Genomic DNA, 24,118 nt, shown 5'->3' on the forward strand with positions numbered 1-24,118 from the left:
GAGCCAAATTTGGAACATGTGTGAGAGCAGAGCCTGGCCTCAACAAACACCACAGCCAAAAATAAAAGATGGAGCAGGTCTCTTTCGGTGAGCACTAACCACTTCCAGACCGAGGAGCTTTCAGGAGGGAACCATGCCCACCGAACAGAGGCAGCTTTGTAATCCCAGGCCCGGGGCAGCTTGCTGGAAAGCTCCATGTGCAATTCACTCGTGCTTGCAGCTGATCTTTTGGGACTACGCCGAGCCGAGTGTTGTTTTGGAGGTTCATATCTAAGAAACACCCACACAGAGCGGGGTTTGTGGGGCACTCGGCGTTATGGATTAGGTGCAACAAACCCAGCACGAGCCTTTGCATCACTCCAACACCCTTCCGCTGGCTGCACTTCCACCTGGAACCAACTCCAGCCCTTCATCGAGATTCCCTGTGCTGCAGCCAAAACCAAAACGACTTCTGAGCTGGTTGCAAACGCTTCCCTCCTCTCGCTGTGCTCGCTGCTACCTCCCGCCGACCCCACGGCGCTCCCGAGAGTGGCGCTGTCAGAGCCCTTGGACCGGCTGCGAAACACCTGAATCCTCCTCCTGCCTCACCCCGGCTGTGCTTTCACCATCAGCCATGAAATGTGCTCCTGCAGGCATCGCAGGGGATCTTATACACATCCTCCCCTCTGTCCAGCCTCGTTTCAATTATCTGGGGGTTGGCTCTAACTTGCTTCAATCGCTGCCTTGGCATTTGAAATTCCTGCTCTGCATTTTAAATTCCAACTGGGGTGAAGCGCAGGGAAGCACAGATTGCCCTGCACAGCAACCTCTGTGGTGCTCCCCCAGCTCCAGGGTGGCTGCTCCAGCTTCCTTGCCCTGGAAGAACCGTGGGCTGAAATTTGCTTTGGGAGAAGCACCTGACGCACCTCCAGATCTCCCTGTAAGCCATGAACTGCTGTCACTCACTGCTGTCACTCACTGCTGTCACTCACTGCTGTCCACTGCCACCGGCTAGAAGGGACACCACCACCTACTGCTGCCTGTTAACAGTGACCGAGGGGGGACCGTCCCAGCCTGCTTGGCCAGAGGGCTCCTCCTCCTCCTCCTCCTCCTCCTCCTCCCCGCTTTGCTCTAACGCATCCGGGCCGCAGACGGCCCCGGGAGCCCTCACACAAATGCTGCGGGCAGATCTGTGTCCCGGTGAGACAGGGATGAGCCATGAGGGGAGGCCGGGCTGTGTGGGCAGCGGCAGGGAGAGCTCCTGCAGGAGCCAGAGCAGAGCAGGGTGGGCAGCCCGGGAAGAGAGCAGGGAACCATCGCTGCAGCTCCACGTGCAGATTTAAGCACCTTCTTCCACTCCAGAATTCAGTGAGGGGAAGGCCTTACCCACCCTCTATGGTGCTAAAGCTCCTGCACCGAGCTCCAGTGCACTCTGGCCTTATAAATTCCCATTTCTAGGATGCTGTTCCTTACTGACCCTACCTCCCCATCAGACAGACAGGGACTTGGAAAAGCCACGCCCATCCAGGCTTCAGATATGCTGAATTTCATATCAACACTCACAGGAGACTGGAGTGAAGGCCCCCAGGGCTGCAGGGACTGCACCCCCAGCCCCTCCTCAGCTTTGATTTCAGCTCTGCTTTTCCCTTCTTTTCCTGCTGAACCATCTGCTCTTACCTAACACACCTGGGTATCGGATCTACATCGACCCCTTGGTGCTGTGACCTCGCCACACTTCAGGCTGTACTGAAAAATTATTCCAGTATTTGCTTCCCATCCGTTGTTGTTTTCCACTCTTCCCCGGGCCTGGGCACCCAAGGGAGCTGCAGCCTGGCCACAGCAGCTCTGTGCTCCAAAGAGGACTCAGCTTATCCAAATCCGGAATTGGTGCCGCTGCCTTTAAATGGAGGCTACTTAGAGGAATTAGTGAGATTGAGCGCAGCGATCTCAGCCCGGGGCGTCAGGCTCCGCTGATCCTCGCGGCACCAGCCAAGTGGAACCATCCTTCAATCCAAGCAGTTTTACCAGCTTTTATTAGAAACACCAGCACATTTCAAGTTTCCTCTTTTTGATCACAAATATAGTGTTTTTCCTCTTTTTAAGTACACAGCATGAGACACAGCATCAGGGCTTTCCATCTTTTTTTTTTTTTTTTTCTGTTTGGTTTTTTTTTTACAGCAATTTCTTTTGGACAAACTTTGGGTTTAGTGTTCACTAACTCCACCCCAGCCCCAAATTTTGACATCTTGAATTGCTGAAGACAATTGTGTGGGCAGATGAATCCAATGGTCGTGAAAAAGGTACAAGAGTTAAAAGTTTGCAAGTAAAAGTTGAAGCAGAGACCCTCTCCAGTTAAAAAGGATGAAGTGGCGCCGCAGCGCACGATTCTCACAGTACGGGGACAAAAGCTGGGATAAAGCTTTGCTCTTTTTCCCCCGTTTTCCCCCACCAGTGTCCCGATAAGAAGGTTAAGGCTGGAGGAAGCGCTAAGGGGCTGTGAACAGCCTGGCGTGGCCGGGGCTCCCTGCACCGCCCTGCCGGGCACACGGAGCCGAGCCCGGGCTCCGAGGGACGGCGCTCCCGGCTCCTCCTGCTTTGAGCTCGCACCTACGCTGGGAAATCTTCCCTGGGCTTTTGAACTCCGAGAAAGCAATTCACTGAGGGGAGGAGGAGTGAGTATCCCAGGGACGTGAGGGCATGGGGACAGGATATTAAAGGGAACATGTACATGATTTGTTATTTTTTATTCCACAGAAAACCCTCAAATCTAGACTCAGAGTTAACAGCAGAAAAATAGTGTTAAAGTCAATAGGTTCATATTTTACTGTAGACTAAATAAATTAGCCTAGAATTAACTCAATACTCTCTATTTTCCTTTCATTGGTGATCCTTCTCTAAATTAATGCAGTTTTTAAAAAGCAACGGCTATTAATAATTTATTCCAGTTAACCCTTATGGATGAACACCTGCGAAGAGTCGATGTCTGGGCACCATTCCCCTGTCCTGCCCCTCCCCTAAGGAAACAATGGCTAAGGGTGCTGTAAAACAGACATGCCAGCTAAATATCCATGGATCTGCCTCTCCTACCGCTGCCTCTGGCTGCTCCGGGTCATGAGTGAATCGTCATAGCTATGTCTTACAAAGAACATGATCGAAAAAAATATATAAATAAATAAAAACCTTAAACATTCTTACATGGATTTTAAAGAACAGAATACATGTTAAAAACTTCAGTAATTTATATCAATTTTAAGCAATACTTTATATACAATGGAAAAAAGACATGCATAGTCCAAATACAATGTTGAAAACAGCATTTTCATAACAAAAAACCCAAACACTAAGTGTTAATACCATGTACATGGATTCAAGAAGGACCACCCTTTTTGTCTGTTGCACACAGTTTATTTAACAATATGATATTATAAGTAAGAAATGAGTTTTTTTTTCTTTTTACCATTCTATACAGTGATTGAATCTTCTTGGATTTTCTTATTTATAGTAATTATAGCGCTTGCATGATTTACACTAGAATTGCTTTCCTCGTTTCAAGTTTCACACAGAAGAAAGAAAGAAAAGAATGTTTCTTCTCTATCCAGATCAGCACGGCCTAAGAGTGATCATCCCTATTTTCATCTAAGACCAGTTTTATCAGAGAAACAAAGCAACAATTTCTACATCTGCAAGACAAGGATTTTGGCGTTGGCCAATGTGTGCAAGAGTCAATTCCTATCTTCCCAGGGGTAATACTTCAAACGCCTGCAGAGTTCACTATAGAAAACAAAAATCTTCCCGCCATGTGTCAAAGTTACCGGGATACGCTATAATGTTGCATTATTTCAGGAAACAGTTTCTGAATATTATTTTTTTTTTTCTTCTTTTAAACTCAAATGTTTAAAGTCTTGAAAATACAAATAAAAAATATGAATATAATGAACTTGTTTTCCCCGTTAAAAAAAAGGTATGAGTCAACAGCAACAAAAAAATAAAAACCAAAAAAACCCACAAAAGAGACCAGATATTTTAACCGCCTGGCTTTAACAAAAAAATATATTCTTTGTATTGTTTTTTTTTTCTTTTTATTTTTAAACAGCAATTAATTCTTCCATCTGTAGGAAGCAGCAGTTCCATCTAGGATTCAAAACAACCCAGATGTCTGAATTTTTCAGTACAAAATATCCAAGAACACGAAAGGAAAGAAGAAACAAAAGTGATGCTCCCATAATGCTACAAACCCTCCACAAATTTCTCTAATGTGTCCCCGGTGGTGTCACCGACCAGAGACAATTCGTTAGACAACGCGCTGCGGTTGGGGGTGTTTAGTTGGGGAAGCATTGCACTCTGTTCTGGGTTGCCCAAGTGTCCCTGATCCATGGAGCTAGCCATAGTGACTGCGAGTCCTGGGTGGGGGGAACCAGTCTGGGGAGACACGTGGTGCGGTGACGGTTGGGGCTGTATCCTGGGTGACGGGCTGGAATGTGGTGGCTGGGACTGGGGACGGGGAGACTGAACGGGCGCTGGGGACCGCACCTGGTTGCTGAGGGAGGTGGCGATCTGCTGGCCGGGGAGATGAGACGCCTGCGCTTGTCCTGAGAGCATGTGCTGCTGTGGGCTCATGGGGTTGGGCTGCCCGGGGGACCCTATCTGCTGCTTCATCTGCTGCTGCTGCAGGATGCGCTGCTGCAGGGCCTGCTGGATGTTGGGAGCGCCGTCCGCCCCCAGGCCGGGCTGGCCCATCTGGTTCAGCTGTCCCATCTGAGCCATCTGTCCCATGGAACTCCCCTGTATGGATAGGTGCTGCTGCATCCGCTGCTGCTGCATGGCTTGGGGGTAACCTCCCGGGCCTTGGGGCTGCTGGAACTGGTTGTGAGCTGCCATCCCTCCTGCCATGCCGGCCCCTCCCTGCTGCTGCTGCTGCTGCTGTTGCTGCAGTAGCTGCCTCCTCAGGATCTCGCGGTACTGCGGGCTCATGTTGGCCATGCTGGGGTTGTGGCCGGGGTTCATGATGTTGATCGCCTGTCCCTGGGGGTTCATAGCTCCGATCCCTTGCTGCTGCGGGGGCACGCTCGGTCTCTGCACTCCGGCTTGCATCGCATTCATGTTCTGCAGTCCCGCCTGCGCGTGCATGCCCGGCTGTTGCATGCCCGTCTGCGGCTGCTGCATCCCGGGCTGGGGCTGGATCCCTGCTTGCGGCTGCATCCCGGGCTGGTTCGCCACGTATTTGGCCGTTCTTTGCTTTATAAAAGCTGCCATAAGCTGAGGGTTGGATTTAAGGATATTAAGAACCTGCTGCTGCTGCTGCGGAGAACTCGGCGATTTCAAGGTCCTCAGCAAGTCCTGAAGTGCATTGGGGGTGATGCTGCGCGGCGGCTGCTGCACGCCCGGCATCCTGGGCCCGGCCACGGCTTGCGGCGTCGCCATCGGCATCACCGCTCTGGCCATTCCCGGCTGCATCGGCTGCTGCTGCGGCATCGGCGCCGACTGCCACTGCCCGGGCTGCATGTTGGACATCACGGGGCCGCTCACGGGGTTGGGCCGGGGTACATTCATGCTGACTTGCGGCATCTGGTTCACCGAGCCCACCGCAGGGTTCACGAGCCCCGGGCGGCCGGGCGGCAAACCATTGTTCATGTTGTTGACCCTGTAGAGCTGCTGCTGCTGCTGCTGGGCGGCCTCTCTCTCGATCTGCCGAGCCGCTTCCACGGCGGCCGGCGGCGGCTGGGCCGGGGGCGGCGGCGCGGACACCGGGTTCGCGGGTTTTCCTGTCGAGACGGTGGTGGGGGGCTGGGTTCTGGACACGCTGGGAAAGCTGGCCGGTGACATACTTACAGGGGAGGGCTGGGGCTGGGGCGCGGGCTGCGGCGTCTGCGGCGTGCTTGGCTGCTGCGTAGGGGTACCAGGCGTTGCTGAGGTAGGAGAAGGCAAACTTTGCTGAGGCACGTTTCGGGTGTTCATGGTGGCCATCCTTCTGCGCATGAGCTGAGCCTGCTGCAGGCGGTGCTGGATCTGCTGCTGTCGGAGCTTGTGTTTGATATTGAGACAGAATGGCACGGGGCATTTGTTCTCTTGGCAGTGTTTGGCGTGGTAGCAGCAGAGAGCTATGAGCTGTTTGCACACCGGACAGCCACCGTTGGTCTTGCGCTTGCAGCCCTTGGTGTGCTGCACAACCCGTTTCATCTTCTGGCAGGATGGCAGGGAGCAGTTTGCGTTGCGGCACTGGCAGGCGTGGACCAGGGACTGGATGCAGCGCTGGATGCTCAGCCTGCGGGACTCCTGCGGGCTCTTGGACTGCTGCTCTCCCTGGTTGTTGCTCTCATCATCCAGACCCAGGCCCCATTTAACCATCTTGTGGTCATGGCTCTTAGTGTTGTAGCAGTTGATGCAGAGGTCGTAGTCCTGCAAGAAAAGAGAACCCAGAGCTCAGGGGCTGAAGGGCACGAAGCACAGGGGCAGGGAGCAGCACCAGCCCCCTGTGCAGGCACACGCTGGGTGCTCGTGGGTCCAACCACGCAGGGCACAGCAGGATGACAGCCACACACAGCCAACGGCTGCCACTTCACTTCACACCTGCACCCAGCCAGGGAAGGGGCTGCACAGCCTGTCCAGGCAGTGGGAGGGGGCTTTGGGGCAGGGAGGGCAGCAGCCTCAGCAAAGGCAGCCTGCAATCACAGCTCCTCACAGGTAACAATGCAATTGGAGCTACCATTGTGTCATTTTGTTATATGAAAAAGTCTTGCAGAAATTTTTTTTTCCAATTTTCCCCTTTCAATGACATTAACTGTTTATTTTATTGTGGGTGCCAACACCTCCAACTAGTAAGATAAATCTATGGTCACTCCTAAAAAGTAGGGTCTGGCCCTCCATTTATCTATAGTGTAATTACTGACTAATAATTACTACCCTTAAGAATTTATTTTTAAAAATCTCTAAACAAGAGCAAGTTTCATGCAAAGACAGACACTTACCTGAAAACCCCCACATTTTTGCTGCCCTGTCCCTTTTTTGGCTGGAGGAAGGGCACTCCCTTACCCAGAGGTAGCCTAAAGGCCCTGCCTCCTTTCACCACCTAATTCCCAGCGTGTGTCCAATCCATGTCCTGCAGCCTCGCCTCAAGAAGCTCTGCTCAGTGCTTTCCTCAGAGGGATTAATTAAAACTCTTCCCCCACAAACCTGGCAATAATTTGCAGTGTAAAAATGAGGCTGTACTTATTCAAACTTCTGTTCAGCTACAGCCAGAGGTGAACACAAGTCCTCCAAGAAGCCTCAAGGATGCCAGTACAGCCTCATGGATAACTTCTCTCTAACACAGGTCCTAAAATTTGAGCAGTCTGGAAATGGAAGGTGTCCCTGCCCATGGCAGAGGGGTGGAACAAGATGGTCTTTGAGATCCCTTCCAACCTAAACCACTCTAAAATTCATAATTCTTTAAAATTAAGTTTAAAACTTGTCTATGCAGAGGAGCAGTAGCAGAATAAACAATGCAGCAGGAGCTGTTCCACAGCACTGGTGTTTTCCATGTCGAGCAACTAAAGTCACTTTTTCTACAAGAAGAGGCACCCACCTCTTCTACCCACGTGGCAGCCACCTCCCCTTAAGGCTTAGCAGCCTTTTACAAGGATGAGCTTAATTTGGAGGAACTTTGGGCAATATCCAAAAAAACCCATCAAACTCAGCTGTAGGACAAGAGAGGGCCGACTTCTGAGGGGTCCCACCATGTATGTCACAGTCAGTGCAGTGCCACCATCCCTCAGAGAATGCAATACCACCATCCCTCACAGTCAGTGCAGTGCCACCATCCCCTCACACAGTGCAGTGCCACCATCCCTCAGAGAATGCAATGCCACCATCCCTCACAGTCAGTGCAGTGCCACCATCCCTGAGGGACAGTGCAGTGCCACCATCCCCTTACAGTCAGTGCAGTGCCACCATCCCTCAGGGACAATGCAGTGCCCAATGCCCACACATACCTCACACACAGTGCAGTGCCCCCATAGCTCACACACAGTGCAGTGCCCCCATACCTCACACACAGTGCAGTGCCCCCATGCCCACACATCCCTCACACACAGTGCAGTGCCCAATGCCCACACATACCTCACACACAGTGCAGTGCCCCCATGCCCCCATAGCTCACACACAGTGCAGTGCCCACATACCTCACACACAGTGCAGTGCCCCCATGCCCACATACCTCACACACAGTGCAGTGCCCACATACCTCACACACAGTGCAGTGCCCACATACCTCACACACAGTGCAGTGCCCCCCATACCTCACACACAGTGCAGTGCCCCCCATGCCCACACATCCCTCACACACAGTGCAGTGCCCACATCCCTCACACACAGTGCAGTGCCCCCTGTGCCCACATCCCTCACACACAGTGCAGTGCCCCCATAGCTCACACACAGTGCAGTGCCCCCATCCCTCACACACAGTGCAGTGCCCCCATCCCTCACACACAGTGCAGTGCCCCCATGCCCACACATACCTCACACACAGTGCAGTGCCCACATCCCTCACACACAGTGCAGTGCCCACATACCTCACACACAGTGCAGTGCCACCTGGTCTCCACGTGGTGCTTGCACTCGTTGCAGGTGTAGACGAAGCGGTCCTGGCCCTGCGTGTGCAGCTCCACCAGCATGCACAGCGTGGACCACTTGGAGCGGCGCAGGGAGGAGAACTCCCAGTGCTTGTCCCTGGCCAGCGTCAGGAAGGCGTCGCGCCCGTCCATCAGGTCACAGCTCAGCAGAGGGTCGGGGTCCACGATGGGGTGCAGGGTGTTGATCACGGGCCCCGCGTGTAAATGGATCACAAAGAACACCTGGGGGAAAATGGGGAGGAAATAAAAGGCAAAGAGGTCAGGTAATGGTGCTCTCTGCAGTGAGAACCTCAGCTAATTAACTTAGTTTAGGCTAATCTCTTCCAATATGTTGTTATGCAACTGAAACATTCCTAGCCCAAGCACGGGGTTTATTCCTCCTGATTTTTCAGTTCTGAATATCCCTGTGCCTGCATTTACAGGAATAAACCCTTCTCTTTTTACAGCAGATTCCCTCAGTACCTCTTTATGCTTCTCCATGGTGGCATAGAGCTTCTGAGACAGGTCATTGGACACGTTTGGCATGCTGGGCTTCTTCTTGTTAGCTCTGCTGATGCTGCTCTTATTCTTGTTGGTTTTTTTGTTGTTCTTTTTCTTGGCGTTCTTGCTGTCGCCCTGGCTCCCCTGCAATACAGGCACGGGGAAGATGTTACACTTTGGAGAGCTCTCCCCATTCACTGGGCTCACAGTGACACACTTCTGCTGTCAGGAATAGAACTTTGTTCCAATGCCTGTAAATCAGCCCTCCTGTGTTAAATATATCCCATCTTTCAGGAAAAATCAAAAGCCAAACTGGCAGGCAAACAAATCCAAACACTGTTTAAAAATAAACTTTCAAAGTATGTATACATTAAAAAATTCCCATTTTACACTGATTATTTTTCCTTCTCCAACATCATACTTCAGCTTCCACTGCTTTAGATCTTGCAGCTGATGATAAAATGACACAAACAATATGGACTTAAAATTCCAGGAGTGCAGTACTTTGCTTTACTGTGCATTTGGTGTGTCACATACTTGCTTGACCTCTGATTTCATGCTTTGTTTTTACTGAACAGATTCAGGGTTAGGACATAGATAAGAACATGCAGGATTTGAACTGAAACCAACAAAACACATTATTCTCCATCCTGCAGACTTCCAGCTGCATGTGCAGCTCCCAAAAAATAATTTCCAAAACCTCCACTTGTGCCCAAGTTACACCACAGACCACAGTGGTCATAGAGTGAATGTTAGATGGAAGTAAAGAGAGTGAAAATAGCAGATGATGCTATTTAGATGACCTGGGAAAACAGAAATAACTTTCAGAGTTCTCATGTCCTTAAAAAATCAAACCCCAAGCCCTCAGCAGGGAGGGCTCAGGAAAAACCCCTCTCCAACTTGTAGAATGTTGGTCATAAAATTAAAATAAGCTACTGAAATACTTGAATATATATAAAAATATAAATATATCCAGATACACACAAGCAAGTTCCACGAACAGTATGTACAAGCAAACACAGGGTTTGTCCACAGGCATATTTATTCCAGGAAAACAAAAATATTCCAAGTGCAGAAAGCAATTCTATTTATAGACTGCTGCCATCCCTCCACTCCATTAATTGGGCTTGGACAGGAATTCCCTGACCACTCCTGGGCTCTCTCTAACTCATTTTGTGGATTTTTTGACCAAACCTGTTTGGAAATGCAAATGGAACTCTTTTATGGGATACCAGACAGAGCTCTAAGTGACTCTAAGGGATTCAGGAGTGATCTGTTTTATGTTCCCACCTTGACTGCCCCAAGATTCCTCCCACTGATGGAACTGGAGCCTGCCCTCCTTTGCCTCCACATCCTAAAGCCCCAATGAGATCTTAAAATTTAAACACCAAAAGAAGAACAGACTAAAACTTATCCAACAAGCCAAGTCTAAGTTTTCTTTCCACTCCACCTTTAGCAAGTTTATACTTGGCAAACTGTACAAAGTATTCCAAGCTGTTTTAAGAAGTGGTAGGGTTGTGTTTGTACCATTTCATTCTGACATGAAGCCAGAGATGCTGATGGACAATTCCTGGGAGAGCCTCACCCCTTCAGAACCTTTGCCAAGAACTCTGAATATTTCCCAGCTCTTTGCTCTCCCTTTGACTGATACCTGCAGCACATGTTCACTTGCAGGAAGCTTTGTCTTCACATATACAAAATTGAGGACAAAGAATGCAAGAGAGATTCTCTGCCATTTCAGCACCAAGATCCATATGGTGCTTGTACCCATGGAGATGCCCAGTGCTGGGCAGTTTCCTCCATGAAGTGACCCAGTTTAGCTCAGCCCTGCATGGGGGAAGTTCTTACATTTTTAAATTTGTTCCTTTTCCTGGGTCTAGAGGCAAAGAGCCCAGTGTGCCATGGCTGGGTGGTAGCTCAGCAGCCTGGGTACAGGTGGTGTCCCCTGCCCCAGGCACTAAGGGGGGCACAGGGATGTTCCCAGCCAAGGCTGCACCATCTCATTTTAGGCCACAACTTGTGTGAGCTCCCAGTGAATTGTTCTGGGCTTTTTCAAACACCTTTGACCCCCTCCTAGATGCAGAGTAAATGCTCACACCTCTGTTTTCCCTGATTTACTGGAATTGATCCTGTTAGCAAGAGAGGGCTGCTGCCTAATTCCAAGCCTTGCCTTCCACTTTTTATACAGCAGTGCTTGCTGAACTATCTCAATATCCAAAGCCACATCAGGAAGGAACAAAGTGAAAGCTGTTAACTGTGTGGTTCCATTAAAACATAGCCACAAACTGTATCAGCTTTGAAAGAGCTGCTAAGGTTTAACAGAAGGAACTTTCTGACATCACAGAATTGATGGATTAAGGTGCATCCCTCCACATCAATCCCATGTAACACAGACCAAAGGTAGTCACAGCATCTAAGCTTCAAGGGGGCTTTCCCCAGGTAAAGCTTTTGGTTCCATCTCAATCTATTAGACTTCAGATTCTTCTACAACATTTATTTTCAAAACATCTTGCTGTAAATCTCAAGTGAAAGGGACAATATAAAAGTGCTGAGACCATTTGGTTGCAGATAAAATCAAGATGGAAATAAAAATGAATGATGACATTCTGGCCAGGGCCCTGAAAAACTTGGTGGTTTTTTTTTTTGTTTTTTTTTTTTTTTTTGTGGGTTGTTTTTATAGACAAAGAGAGGATGTTGGTGAAGGAACAGAACCATCAGGATCAACTTTTCCCACCAACGCAAAGGCTGCAATGAACACTTTCAAATTCCAGCCCTTTGCTGTTGCAAATGACTACAAGTACCTGTGCTTAAATAACAGCCACGTTTCATTCAGCTCTGAAAAATCCAGCACCTTTCAAAATGCAAATGCTGGGGGTGCTTTGCAAAGGTGTGAACCAGAAGCTCAGCCAAATGACTGCAAGCAAATGTAGCGTGGCAAAAGCAGCTTAACACATTTCTCTGAGAAGGGAGATGCTGAACTGCCTGAAGTGACTTCTGAGGCTGTTTAAAAACCCAAACCAAGCCATCAGTAGATTTGTTAACCAAGAAGAAAAACAGGAATGCACTTAAAGGGACCCCTGATTGAATGTCTGCTGTAAATGATCTTCTCTGCCTTCTCTGATGTGACCTCTCTATATTAAAGCATTAATTACCAGCTTTGGGAGCTAAGGGAGAACATGGCACATCCAGCTAACCCACCTCTGTTGTTTCACTAGCTGCAGTGCTCTCTTCCTTCTTCCTCTCCTCCTCCTCCTGCTCCAGCTCTTTAATGCTTTCCTCCAGCACATTAGGCCAGAAATCACCTTCAAAGTAAGGCAGCTCCTTGGCACTGGTCAGCCTGTCCTCAGTTGCTTGCTTGAAGATGTCCTGTTGAGCACATCACACCAGAGCAGGGATAAATAAATGAAGATCACTGAGGACAGAGAGGGGAGAACCAGAGACACAGCCCAGAGCTGGCCCTGCCAGGGCTCCTTTCCTTTCCTGGGGCAGCTCCAGAGCCAGCCTGGCAATCCTGGCACAGCCCCACTCCCTGCTCCACCTGAGGATCAGTGCTGAGGCTTTCCTGACCCCATCATGCCACCAGCTCATGCTCCTGACATGATGGCAGATACCAAGGGACCCCTGGGAAATGCAACTGAGCCCTCCCTGGTTTCAAAACCCCCTTATCAGGAGGCCCAGATTTCCCAGCTCTAACAAGACTTGTTAGAGGCTGTTCCTGCTCCACACATTCAGGAACTGTCACTTGCCATCAAAACATCAATTTGTTCCAGCACTGTCACTACCATTAAGGAATTCTTGTACGTTTTAGCACGAAAGGAGTGGCAAATGCTGCCTTTGCCACCTTCTACTTAATTCCTTGGGTACATGTGTGATATTCTGCAGTTATGAAAATCATTCTTTTATTTCACACTAGTGGGGTCCAGCATTTCACCTGCTCCTCCAGAATCATCAAAGAAACAGCTTCCATAAACCTTGACAAGCTCCATTTTTCCTTGCCTAGAAAATGCAGTGAAAGAAAAATACACAAAGGCAGGTTCTTGCAGATTTCCCTTCATGCAGACACCAAACCTAAGGAATTCTCAGCCTGAAAGCAGAACCTCAAGAAAATCTAAGAAAATGAAGACACTGGTTGAGAATAAACCCCTTGTACAACATTCCTCCATTTTTCAGGTGTTATGAAACAACAGTAGCTCCCTTCAAAGGAGAACACTGTAAGAATTAAAGCAGAAATTAAAAAGTAACAAACCTTGTAGTCATGAATGATTCTCTCAGCAAATGCCTTGTCCAGCATCTTCTTATACCATTCTTGCAAACGTTTGGGTTTGGGTATTTTCTGGTCAGGTGGGTGGCAATGGAAGATGTAATCATCTCCTTCACTGGGGGGACAGGCCCAGATGTGCCCTGTCACATACCTGTGTCACACACAACAACAACATCTGTGACTCCCACCAGAAAGCCAACTCAAACCTTGTTATAAATCCAGACCTCTGGCTTTATTTTTTAAATTTTAAAGATTTTTTTCTTTGTAGCAAAGATGCTGAGGCAATAACCTGTGTTTTGATAAGGGATAAAGTCAGGGCTATAATAATGAAGCTTAAACATCAAGTGAACCTCTGACCAAAGGAGTGATGTGCTGTCAGTTTAGGAATAGTATGGAGGGGCTTGACAGCTGGCCTGCAAACAAAGCTGAGTTAATAGAACAAATAACAATTGATGATTTTCCATTGTATCCATAGGAAGGAAGAAGACAAGGCTGTCAGCATGGAAACAGATTAGAAAAGATACATGAAAACTTTTGTAAGCTAGACTGTGTGCATAAGTAGATTGTATACATGCTTATTTAATTTCTGTAAAACTTTTGCCAATTATATTGACACTAATTGCTTTGCACCAATGAATATAATAAATTTTTGTGATGTAGTTAATCACTTCAGATCATACTTTGTTAAGAGTATATAAGCTGGAGAATATGCAGAATAAAAACTTTTTTCTTGGACCCTGATCACGTGTGTGTCACGTCCAAGCTAACAGTGACATCATCCCAACAACAAAAACCACCTCAGTGACAAAATCCCAATTTCTCTTTCCACTGCACGAGAGGTGTTTGCTGTACACATCTCAGAGAGGTGAGAAGGAAACAGAGACCACCCCAGGTGAGAATCCCCTGCAGCCCAGGCTCCCTTCCCTGCCAGCTGTGACTCACCCGAGTTTCTTGACGTACTCCAGGTACCCGATGAGGATCTCGTGGTACACGGCCGTGCGCAGGCAGCGCGGCCGGAAGAAGTGGATGCTGTCCAGGTAGGAGATGTACACACGCCTGCAGGGACAGAGGGACACACTCAGGCCTGCCTCAGCACTGCCTGAACACTACTGACAGCTGCTTTCTGCACTAGATGAACATGCATAAATGCTGATGGGGTTTGAATGCATATTCAGTTGTCATAATGTGGTGTAAACAGTCCTCAAAAGCAAAGAGGGGCTGTATTTCTTCAGCTCTTCCCATCCTTTGGTGCTTGGCAGCAGCACCTGCACTGCAGCACAATTGGTTCCTACAGGTTATGGGAAGGGCACAGAGGTGACAATTGTGTCACTACAGCTCCAGCCCTACATGGGGACCTGGCTGAATGCAGCCAGTGAAGCACACACAGCAAGAGTATACATCAAGAGCCAAAATTAAAAGCAGAATGCAAAAAATGTAACACTTTTGTTTGTTATAATTGCACATTCTGTAATTTTTTTTGGATTTATTATTTTGGTGGATATAGGAGGTTGTGTGAGTTGATAATTAGGATAAGTATTTATCCTAATAAATTCCATTTTTTGCTATTTGTCTTTCCCTTCAAAGTCATCTGCAGTCCTACAGCAGGATGGGTTTGTGCCCCAGAACTGCAATGCATGTGCCAAGTGTCAGCAGTGGCTGTGCAGGGCTCTGGGAGGAGGCCAGGGGGTACCTGGTGTTGGGAGGGGGGCAGTCCGAGCCGTACTCCTGCACGTGCATCCCAAAGAAACAAACGTCCACACCATCGATCTCCTCAAACGCAAACAGAGCTTTGGTACGGTAAGGGAAGGATTCTGACATCTCACCAGAGTCCACAAATCTGCAGGACAGGGCAGCAGGAGGAAAAAAACCCAAAGAAAATACCAATTATTAAAGCAGTGTCCTACCAGAAGGAGGGGATTATTGTCAACCTTATTTTTAACTCCTTAGGAACACTGAGGAACATTTGAAGGAGCTGGGGCTGTTCAGCCTGGAGAAGAGGAGGCTCAGGGGTGACCTCATTGCTCTCTACAATTCCTGAAGGGAGGCTGAGGACAGGTGGGGTTGGTCTCTCCCACCAGGCAGCACTGACAGAACCAGAGGACACAGTCTCCAGCTATGGCAGGGAAGGTACAGGTTGGATATTAGGAAGAATTTTTTCACCAAAAGAATAATAAAGTACTGGAATGCCCTTCCCAGGGAGGTGGTAGAATCACCATCTCTGGGTGTGTTAATAAAAAGCCTTTATTAAGCCTTTTAATAAAAAGGACATGGCACTTGGTGCTACAGTCTGGGTGAGGTGTGAGGGCACAGGTTGGACTCGAGGATCTTAGAGGTCTCTGCCAACCTCATCATTCTGTGATTCTGTGATTTTTAGGCAGGACTTAAATGGGGTCAGATCAGAGCTGTAGTAAAACAGGGAGTCCTGTTCCTGTAAATTCATGGAAAGACTGTTTCCATATAGAACACAGGGCTGAACAGGCCAGCATTGAGTACATGAATATCCTCAGAGACCACAAGCCTTTAAATAGGCACAGAGCAGAATATGTGATGCATTAGTATGAAGTGATGTCACATAAACAGTTTTTATCAATTTAACCCAAAATACTTCACAGCTTTTAAGCTTTTCATTTATAATTAAGCAAATTAAAAATTACTCCTGAAAGCTGAAGTGCTTCTAAAAACACAACAAAATGAAGGAAGAGTAAGGAACAGAACTCAGCAACTGCTCCAAACAAATGAATTCTGAAAGCAAAATGTGGTCACTCTCAAGATGGAGTGACACAAAGTCCCAGTATTATAAGCAAAGATGTTCCCACTGCCTCCAAAACAGTCACTTCCTCTACATTTTTTAACCTTTCATAATCCTAAACGTGCCCAAATTTCAAAAACGTGCAAAGGCATTAAGGTGCAAATTGGCACAATTTTACAATAGCCCCCCAAGGAGACTTCAAAGTAAAAGAAATAAACATTATTGCATTCATTATAAGGAACAGGACCAACCTGGATTTCATTCCTGGTTTAACTTCTACTGTCTTATCTGAACTCGCTACCACTCTGACAAAGACCTCTCCAGCCTCAGGATGGTTCTGACGCCGCAGGAATTTGTTCACTCTGTCTTCCAAATGGTTCCCTAAACGTGTGGTCTGCAGCCCTGCAAGGCAAGGGGACAACACAGCAAGGCAATGTTAACCCTGGAGCTGCTCAGGTCAGGCTGCTGCTGTGCTCCAGAGCTCTTGCAGCTTCCTCCCCTGGAAGGAAATAGGGTTTTATTTTTCCCCTTTTGTTTTACCTCCACGTGAAAATCGGATGGTTTGATTTATACAGACAAAATGAAGAGATGCAAACCCATCCCTGCTTTTCCCCAGAAGCAAAGCCCCTCCTGCTTTCCTCAGCCCACTGTTGCAGCTGAACCCACTGGAGTGCCACAATTACCCTGTAAGGGAGCTAACAAAGGCAGCTTTACGTAGCATTTTTCAATTTCAGCCTTATTTTATGAGCCCTGCCAATGTTTTCTCCTCCCAGCCCCACTCTGGCTGGCTGACAGAGATTACATCACTTCACAGATCTGGCTCCCTGCCACACCTTTTCAAGCAAAGCAAAGCAAATCAACAGAAATGAAAAGCCTTTTGACTTCAATGGAGATTTCATTGCTTTTGCTTTTCTTTTCAAGAGAGCTTTTGGACTGCAGTTGCAGCAATCTGCACATCAAGGTGAAATAGTTCCTGCCCAGAGATGGAGGTCTTGGGGAGTTCAAGTCCACAGATTGTCCAGATGCCCTCACTCCATCTTTACGTTCACAATTGGCTTTTGTGGGGAGCTGGGTTTGTGGTCTTACATGATGTGGTGGTTTTTAAATAAATCCCCAACAAATTACATAGATCATGATGACTTTGGGTTAAATTAAGAAAGCAGAAGGACCCCACTGTTTTGACTTGAAGATTTATGACTATTTCCCTTATCATCTGTACTTATTTTACCACTCATATTTCTACTTCACTTTATGGTCAAGCTGCTATCTTTTCCAAAGTAATGGTGTAATCCACAGCTGTTCATTTTAATAAAACACATTTAATTTTTGCTCTCTGTGACTTGATTTTTCAGTTGATATTTGGCTCCTGACACAAGGCCCTTGGTTCCTCCTTGACTCTGAGCCTGCACACAGAATTCTGCAGTGAAATATCTGTGCTAAAAATTACTTTGGGCTCCAATACTGGGGAAAAAAAACTCACACTCAAAGGACTATTTCACTTTCTAAGGAATTTATACACTTAAAATTTTATTTTATAGAGCCATGGAATGGTTTGGGTTGGAAGGGGCCTTAAAGCTCATCCAGTGCCACCCCTGCCATGGCAGGGACACCTCCCACTGTCCCAGGCTGCTCCAAGCCCTGCCCAGCCTGGCCTTGGGCACTGCCAGGGATCCAGGGGCAGCCCCAGCTGCTCTGGGCACCTGTGCCAGGGCCTGCCCACCCTCCCAGGGAACAATTCCTGATTCCCAATATCCCATCCAGCCCTGCCCTCTGGCAGTTTAATTACATCAGTTTACAGAAATTGCCAAAGGCAACAATCTTGATTTACATCTTTTAGCTTGTCCCCTTGTCCAGTGAGATTCTGTGGTCACAATCAGCACAAGACAGTCTAAACATCATTTACCTGGGAGTAGTTAATAATTAGAATTAAATATGCAATTTAAAGGCAGGTTGAAGTAAAACCACCATGTCCTCTACACCAATTCCAACACACTGAGCCTTTCTCAGGTCTCCCACTCCAATACACTGTATTGGCATTTCCATATGTAACAGCAGGGGGATGACTCTAAAGGAAATGCACAAATTCTTTATGAGGGAATTGTTTTGTTCTGTTCATTTCTCTGAAGACAAACAGAAAAAGGAGAAAGGGCTCCATATTTCAGCTGATGAGTGGGAACATTTGCAGAAAGCCACTGGAGTTAACTCTACTGTCTTGTTGTGTTTGCATCTTTTCATCTTCCCAATTCTAAGCAACCAAGGAATATCTCCTTCCTTCCTTCTGCATTAAAGCTTGGAAACCAACAAACCCAAAAAGACCAGATAAGGAGATACAAGAAAGAGGAAGCATTAAAATGACATGTGCTGTAAGCAAAGCATCTAAAAGGTGCATATTTTGATCTCTTAGAATGTGAGTGAAAGGTGGTTTAGAAAGCAGTTGGATTTTGGTTCTTGGACAGTTCTCACACATGCACCTCTAACAAAAGCTCAAAGCTCACTGAGAACTGCAGTGAAAACCTGGAAAAGGCATCCAAGGTGCTGAGGAGAAACCTCCAGCACGGGTCTGTGACAGCAGCAATGGCCAGACCTCTGTTAGTGCTGAGTAACTGGACAGGGAGGAAGAAACTCCAACTCCTTCTTGTCAGGAAACTACTTTGGGTGAGTTATTTGTCAGGATATCTTCTGTCTTTGAACCCCTCAGCACTGGCCACTGGTGAGGTAACATTTGTAGATTTTCTTAGCAAAATAAACACTTCAGAAGTTCAGGGTTCTCCAGCAGAACCCAGCTGCACACTGGTTATATCTGGCAGGGCTATCAGTTAAAATAACCAATTTTACTCACTGTACATTAGGAACATGAATGTTCCACAAGAGCTGAGGGATGTGCTGTCTTGGTTATCAGCAGCTGTGCCATCAGGCTTGTAAGAGTGCAGAAATATTGATGGCAACTTGGGCAGTAAATGTTTTCTTTTAAAAGAAGGAACATGATAATGTTTCAAACTTTCACTGCTTGAGTTTGTTTTCAGGTCAGCAGCAGGACCAAGGTTTTGATGACAAGAACAGACTTTCCTTTCCCTTCCCTGCTCTTGCATTGCCAGCAGAGCTCTGCTGAAAAAGCTGACCTCCAGAGCTGAGCCCACCAGAGGGCTACAGCTGGACCCAGGTCCCCAGGGGAGAAGGACAAACAGCAGGGACAGGAGAGGGACAGGGAGGAAAGGAAAACAGAGCCACTATTTCCCTGTCCAGAACAGAGTAGCTGCCTTGAGCTACATGGCTGGTTACTCAAACTTTAACCAGAGCCACAGAACAACTGCAGATATCCAGGGAATCACACACTTCTTTTAAGGAAATTTACATCAATACACGTTGTAAAGTCAGCACAGAACAGAACAGAATCCATTTAAAATGGGTGTCTAACACTACAGTTGGATTTCATCATTTTATTAATGTTCTCCTCCAATTTTAATGAGACTAATTTGTGCCTCTCTTGAGTGCATCAGGTTACTCCAGAGATTGTTCTGATTGCTGGAACCCACCATTCCCCACACAACATCATCATCACCTGCAAATCACCCCCCTCACATCTCCTGTTACACAATCAACCACACATGAAGTTCTCAAGAAGTCACATTTTTAATGCAAAGCCTTGCCTTTATCCCAGCCTGGAAGTTTGCAGGCACAACATCACCCAGTGAAGCCCAGAACTTCGAAGGACCAAGGAAGGGATCAAGGGATCAAGGGAGGAATGAAATGTCCCTGCAAGTTCCTCTTGTTCAAGTGCCTGAATCACCCCCTTGGTGTCCACACTCACTTTATTTTCCTGCCCTCTGCACTGGCTCTACATTTCAACACCAGCTCCTTCTCCTGCCCCACCTGCCCTGCATGAATAAAAATGTCCCAGTTGTGTTCCCTGTGAGGATTCTGGAGGCTGAGCCAACCTGAGCTGGCATCTCCTGGGCCTCTCTCCAGTGCCCATTTCCACCAGCCCATGGCAATGGTCACTGCCAAGAGCACCCAGAGCAAGGAGGGACTCAGTTCTTACCCCACCCCTGCTCTGGAGGCAAGAAAAGCTCTTCCCACTCTGGTGCTTGGCAGCAGCACCTGCACTGCAGCACAGTTGATCCCTACAGGTTATGGGAAGGGCACAGAGGTGACAATGGTGTCACTGCAGCTCCAGCCCTCCATGGAGACCTGGCTGAATGCAGCAGTGAAGCACACACAGCCCTGTGCTCCTCCTATTTGTCCCTTTCTGCTTTTAACCCTAGGAAATAATGACAAAGATGTCAAACACACCGAGCAGCAACAAGACTGACCACAAACACATGAACAGCAGGGCTTTCAAATGTTGATTAAAATTCCAACAGCCTCAGGCTATGCTGCTCCCCATTTTGCAAACGTTCCTGGGCTGTCTGTCATGACAACACAAAGTCTCAATCAAAAACCCATTAGGGGTGGCAGGGAGAAGATGAAGATAAAAACAGGAATACCAAACTCACTTTTAGCACTGAATTTGTTTTCTTTGCGTGTTCTACCAGTTTTCTTCAGACAATTATCACAGACAAACCTATCGAGGAAAAAAAAAAGCCAAAAATTTAGCATAAACCCATTATTGGTGAGCTTAAACACAATGTTTGAACATGTAATTTAAATGTCAGAGTACAATATATTTTTTCCTGGCTTTGAACAACTTATTTCACTCCATTTTGGAGGGATTTAAAGCTGGTTTAACTCTGCCAAGCAGTTACACCTGCATTTGTGTTCTGTGCACACAAACTCCCCTCCAGCCAGCTGCCCTTGGTTAAGAGTTAGAAAGAAACCACAGAAATCTGTGTGGATGAATATATACATTTTCATCTGAATATACTGAACTAAGACCCCAACCCACAAAAAAGTATTTTATTCAGAAATGCTTTGTCCCTTTGTACCCAGTTCTTTAAAAGGCTGTGCCCACATATTAAAGAACAAAGGCAGAAAGTCTTTAATTACATAAACTCCATCAGTCTCATTATACAAGGGGTAAAAAACTAACAAACATCTCTTACCCTGAAGGCCAAATAATATCATAATGTAACACACAAATCTGGTGCATCTTCCGACCACATTCTTTGCAGTCAACAAACCTGAAGAGAAAAAACCAGCAGTAAATTACCTTTGGTGTTAGGTAAGGAATTTTCCAGAATTCAGAATGAAAGAAGGAGTTGCCAATCCTCTGCTAAGAGCTGAATCAATTTCATCAGGTCCAACTTACATCTAAGTTTAAAAAAATACTCAGAATAGATTCAGATGTACATCTATCAATCCATGTGCAAGTTATACATTTACATCTATACCTATATATAAATTGCAGAATGTGCTGGTTTAAAAATCTGAAAGGGGCTGTCATGCACAACTTTTTCTGGATCTTTTCTATCCTCTTCCAAGCAGAATCCCAGTTTCACAGAATTCTCAACAATACCTCCACAGATTTAATTCTGAATTGCTGCAACAACCACAAGCTGAATAAATGGTTGCTCAACTTACTGTAAATGTAAGAACTAGTCATTCATGAGCCACCCTGCCAAAAAAACATGTATTAACTTGTCTTTGCCTGCATGGCTCTGCTGTAGTCTTGTTTTTATCTTTTGTTCTCTGGTCAAAAAGTTGTATGTCTGAATTCTTTTTTTGGATGGGAAAACTGTTAGAGGCTTTCCCAGTGCAGAGTGCAGGGCAGGTTAAGGAGCCAAATGCACTGGGGTTTGTCTCAGTCCAGCCTTCCAGGCTGGGGAGGAGCTCTCTTTAGAATTTGCAAAGATAAGCAAAGGAATCAAATGGTGTTGTGCCTCAAACTGCCAGAGAACATGGAGCAGGCTGATAAAATCCACTGCAGGGAAAGCAGCCCCATGTTCAGCTGGGCATCCCCAGGCTCACACAGGCTGTGCCTTGGCCTTTGGGTGGGCTCAGCACCCAGGGAAGAGAAAAATGGGGTTTAGAACCACCAGGGGAAAATGCAGAAGTGCCCCAGGATTGCAGAGTGAAAGGCTCTGGAGGAGGCAGGGCCATTCCCAGCCCTGGCAGGGCTCACCCCTGGGTTTACCCCAGTAACAGAACCAGGAACTGTCAGTGGAACAGGCTCCTGTGCTCCTCTGGGGTACAAATCCAGCATCAACTTTGGGTGCTGTGCCATGAATTTTAGGGAAGGATTCTGCAGTCTGTTTGGGCAGGGATGGGGAACAGAAGAGTTCTTAAATCCCTGCTCCATTTCTGGCCTGCTGGCTGAAGGACAAGTGGAAGCACAGAGATTTTGGGAAGGAAAACAACAGCCTGGTACTCACGGCTCTGGATCCAGGGTATCGTTTTTCTTCTTTTCAAACTGATCCTTTGAGATGGTTCTAGAGACAAAGAGTTAATATGAAAACTCAGTAGCACCTTCACATCAGAGGCTCAGACAATATCATGCTTTGCTGAATTGCAGCAAACCTCAAGTCTGAAGAAAGCATCTCAGTATTTATTTTTTGGTCAGAGTAAGCAATTCAGTTAACTGTATTTTTAAGCTACAGAAAATATTTTCCCCATTTCACTTTCTGTGTAAATGAAAAGCAAGAGATACCCAAGTCTACACATAAAATTAAAATCATAAAGAACAAGGGAAGCTACTGTCAGTAAAGCAGCCACCTTCCCAACCAGCTCAGAAGCCTCAAATCTGATTTTTCTGGCCAGGTTAGAGGCAAGCCTTTGGTTTTAGAAACATAAACTGTGCTTCAAAAGGTGAGATATCAGAATTAGATGGAAGTTTTCCATTAGAAAAGGTGATGGATTAGTGACATTTATTGACACAGCTTCCACTGCTGCCCTCCAAAGCCATTATCCAGGGTCTGCCACCCCAGGAACGGGCAGCAGTGCTGGGCACAGTAACAGACCCAACAGCTCTTAATCCTGTCCCTATAAATCTCCTGCTAAGAAGGAATCAAGCATTTCCCCCCAGATCCCCCCACAGGCTTGGGTTTTACTCCCAAACCAGGACACCCTCCCCCTGCCCCACTCCAAAATTCAGGCTGCAGAGGAAAGGAAGAGACTTACGTTTGAGGCTGGGAAGGGTCATCACCCAGGGTGACATTCTCCCCCTGGATTTCAGTGAAACACTTCTCACAGAAGTGATACCTGTCAGCAAGAAGGCCATATTTGGGTGAGCTGGTCCAGCACAAACACAGCCACCCAAGCACGGAGCCACCAACCAGGGCAGGGCAGATCACCAGGAGCACGACGGAAGGGGGGACGTTGTTGGTTGATTGATGGGTCAGTGTGGACAATGAGGAGGCACAGAGGGAGGGGAGGGCAGGATTAGAGAACAGGGGAGGGAACAAACAGCACAGACGTAAGAGGTAAGACGCAAACACCAAGACAACACAGAGCAGAAAGCCAAGGCAAAGCACAGATTAGCATTCGGTCTCATTTCACACATTGTAACAAGTGCTGGGCCTCACTGCCCAAAGCTGGGCAGGGTTTGGGCAGTAGCCACCAAGAGCTACCTTTGTACAGGCTTCAGATTTAAGAATTTGGATTTGATTTGCATCGCTCAGGGAAAAAAATTTCGCTTTGATTCCAGGCTTGTGACTGATGGAGTTTTCTTTGGGTAAAAAGGAGCCTGTCAACAAGCTTTAAGGACACATTTATTACAGATTAAAGTAATTAGGAAATATGCTGAAAGCATTTACTGATTGTGAGTCAAAACTGCAAAAGCAGAAACACTTGATATTGAAAAAAAATCTATAAAAACAACAAATTTGAAATTTGACTGTAAGATTAAATGTGACCAATTGCTCGGCTAACATTCTTTCATATAAATGAAACCAAATCCATACTCTAGACAAACATTTAACAGAAATGCAATTATGGGTCAGAGTTTCCAGCCATTTATATAAATAAATACAATATATGTATATATGTGAACAACATGAAATATTGTACATACATACAATATATTTATCAGGTACATTCAGGATGTGGAATTAATTAAGCTTTACAAATTGAACATAAGGCTAGGTACAATTTTTGGTCACCAGACCAAGA

The 24,118-nt window shown here is 46.9% G+C and overlaps 1 protein-coding gene across 7 annotated transcripts in view; it reads right to left on the reverse strand.

Annotated features, from left to right (window-relative positions):
* Window positions 1-1,995: 1,995 nt before the first annotated feature.
* CREBBP (CREB binding lysine acetyltransferase) overlaps window positions 1,996-24,118 on the reverse strand; it is a 97,941-nt gene continuing 75,818 nt past the window's right edge. For 5 of the 7 annotated variants that reach the window (XM_054643950.2, XM_054643948.2, XM_054643946.2 and 2 more), the window contains 12 exons: window positions 23,129-23,239; window positions 22,384-22,440; window positions 21,115-21,192; window positions 20,569-20,636; window positions 16,327-16,477; window positions 15,017-15,163; window positions 14,269-14,382; window positions 13,312-13,477; window positions 12,264-12,431; window positions 9,048-9,209; window positions 8,526-8,807; window positions 1,996-6,375 (listed from right to left, as the gene is read on the reverse strand). In XM_054643950.2, the coding sequence (XP_054499925.2) occupies window positions 4,207-6,375; window positions 8,526-8,807; window positions 9,048-9,209; window positions 12,264-12,431; window positions 13,312-13,477; window positions 14,269-14,382; window positions 15,017-15,163; window positions 16,327-16,477; window positions 20,569-20,636; window positions 21,115-21,192; window positions 22,384-22,440; window positions 23,129-23,239 (3,673 nt within the window). In that variant the 3' untranslated portion in view covers window positions 1,996-4,206. The remainder of the gene's footprint in view (window positions 6,376-8,525; window positions 8,808-9,047; window positions 9,210-12,263; window positions 12,432-13,311; window positions 13,478-14,268; window positions 14,383-15,016; window positions 15,164-16,326; window positions 16,478-20,568; window positions 20,637-21,114; window positions 21,193-22,383; window positions 22,441-23,128; window positions 23,240-24,118) is intronic. The other 2 variants (XM_054643949.2, XM_054643947.2) reach the window with 1 other exon arrangement.

The sequence above is a fragment of the Agelaius phoeniceus genome, chromosome 16 (assembly GCF_051311805.1).
Source record: "Agelaius phoeniceus isolate bAgePho1 chromosome 16, bAgePho1.hap1, whole genome shotgun sequence".
In the NCBI taxonomy this organism is placed as follows: domain Eukaryota; kingdom Metazoa; phylum Chordata; class Aves; order Passeriformes; family Icteridae; genus Agelaius; species Agelaius phoeniceus.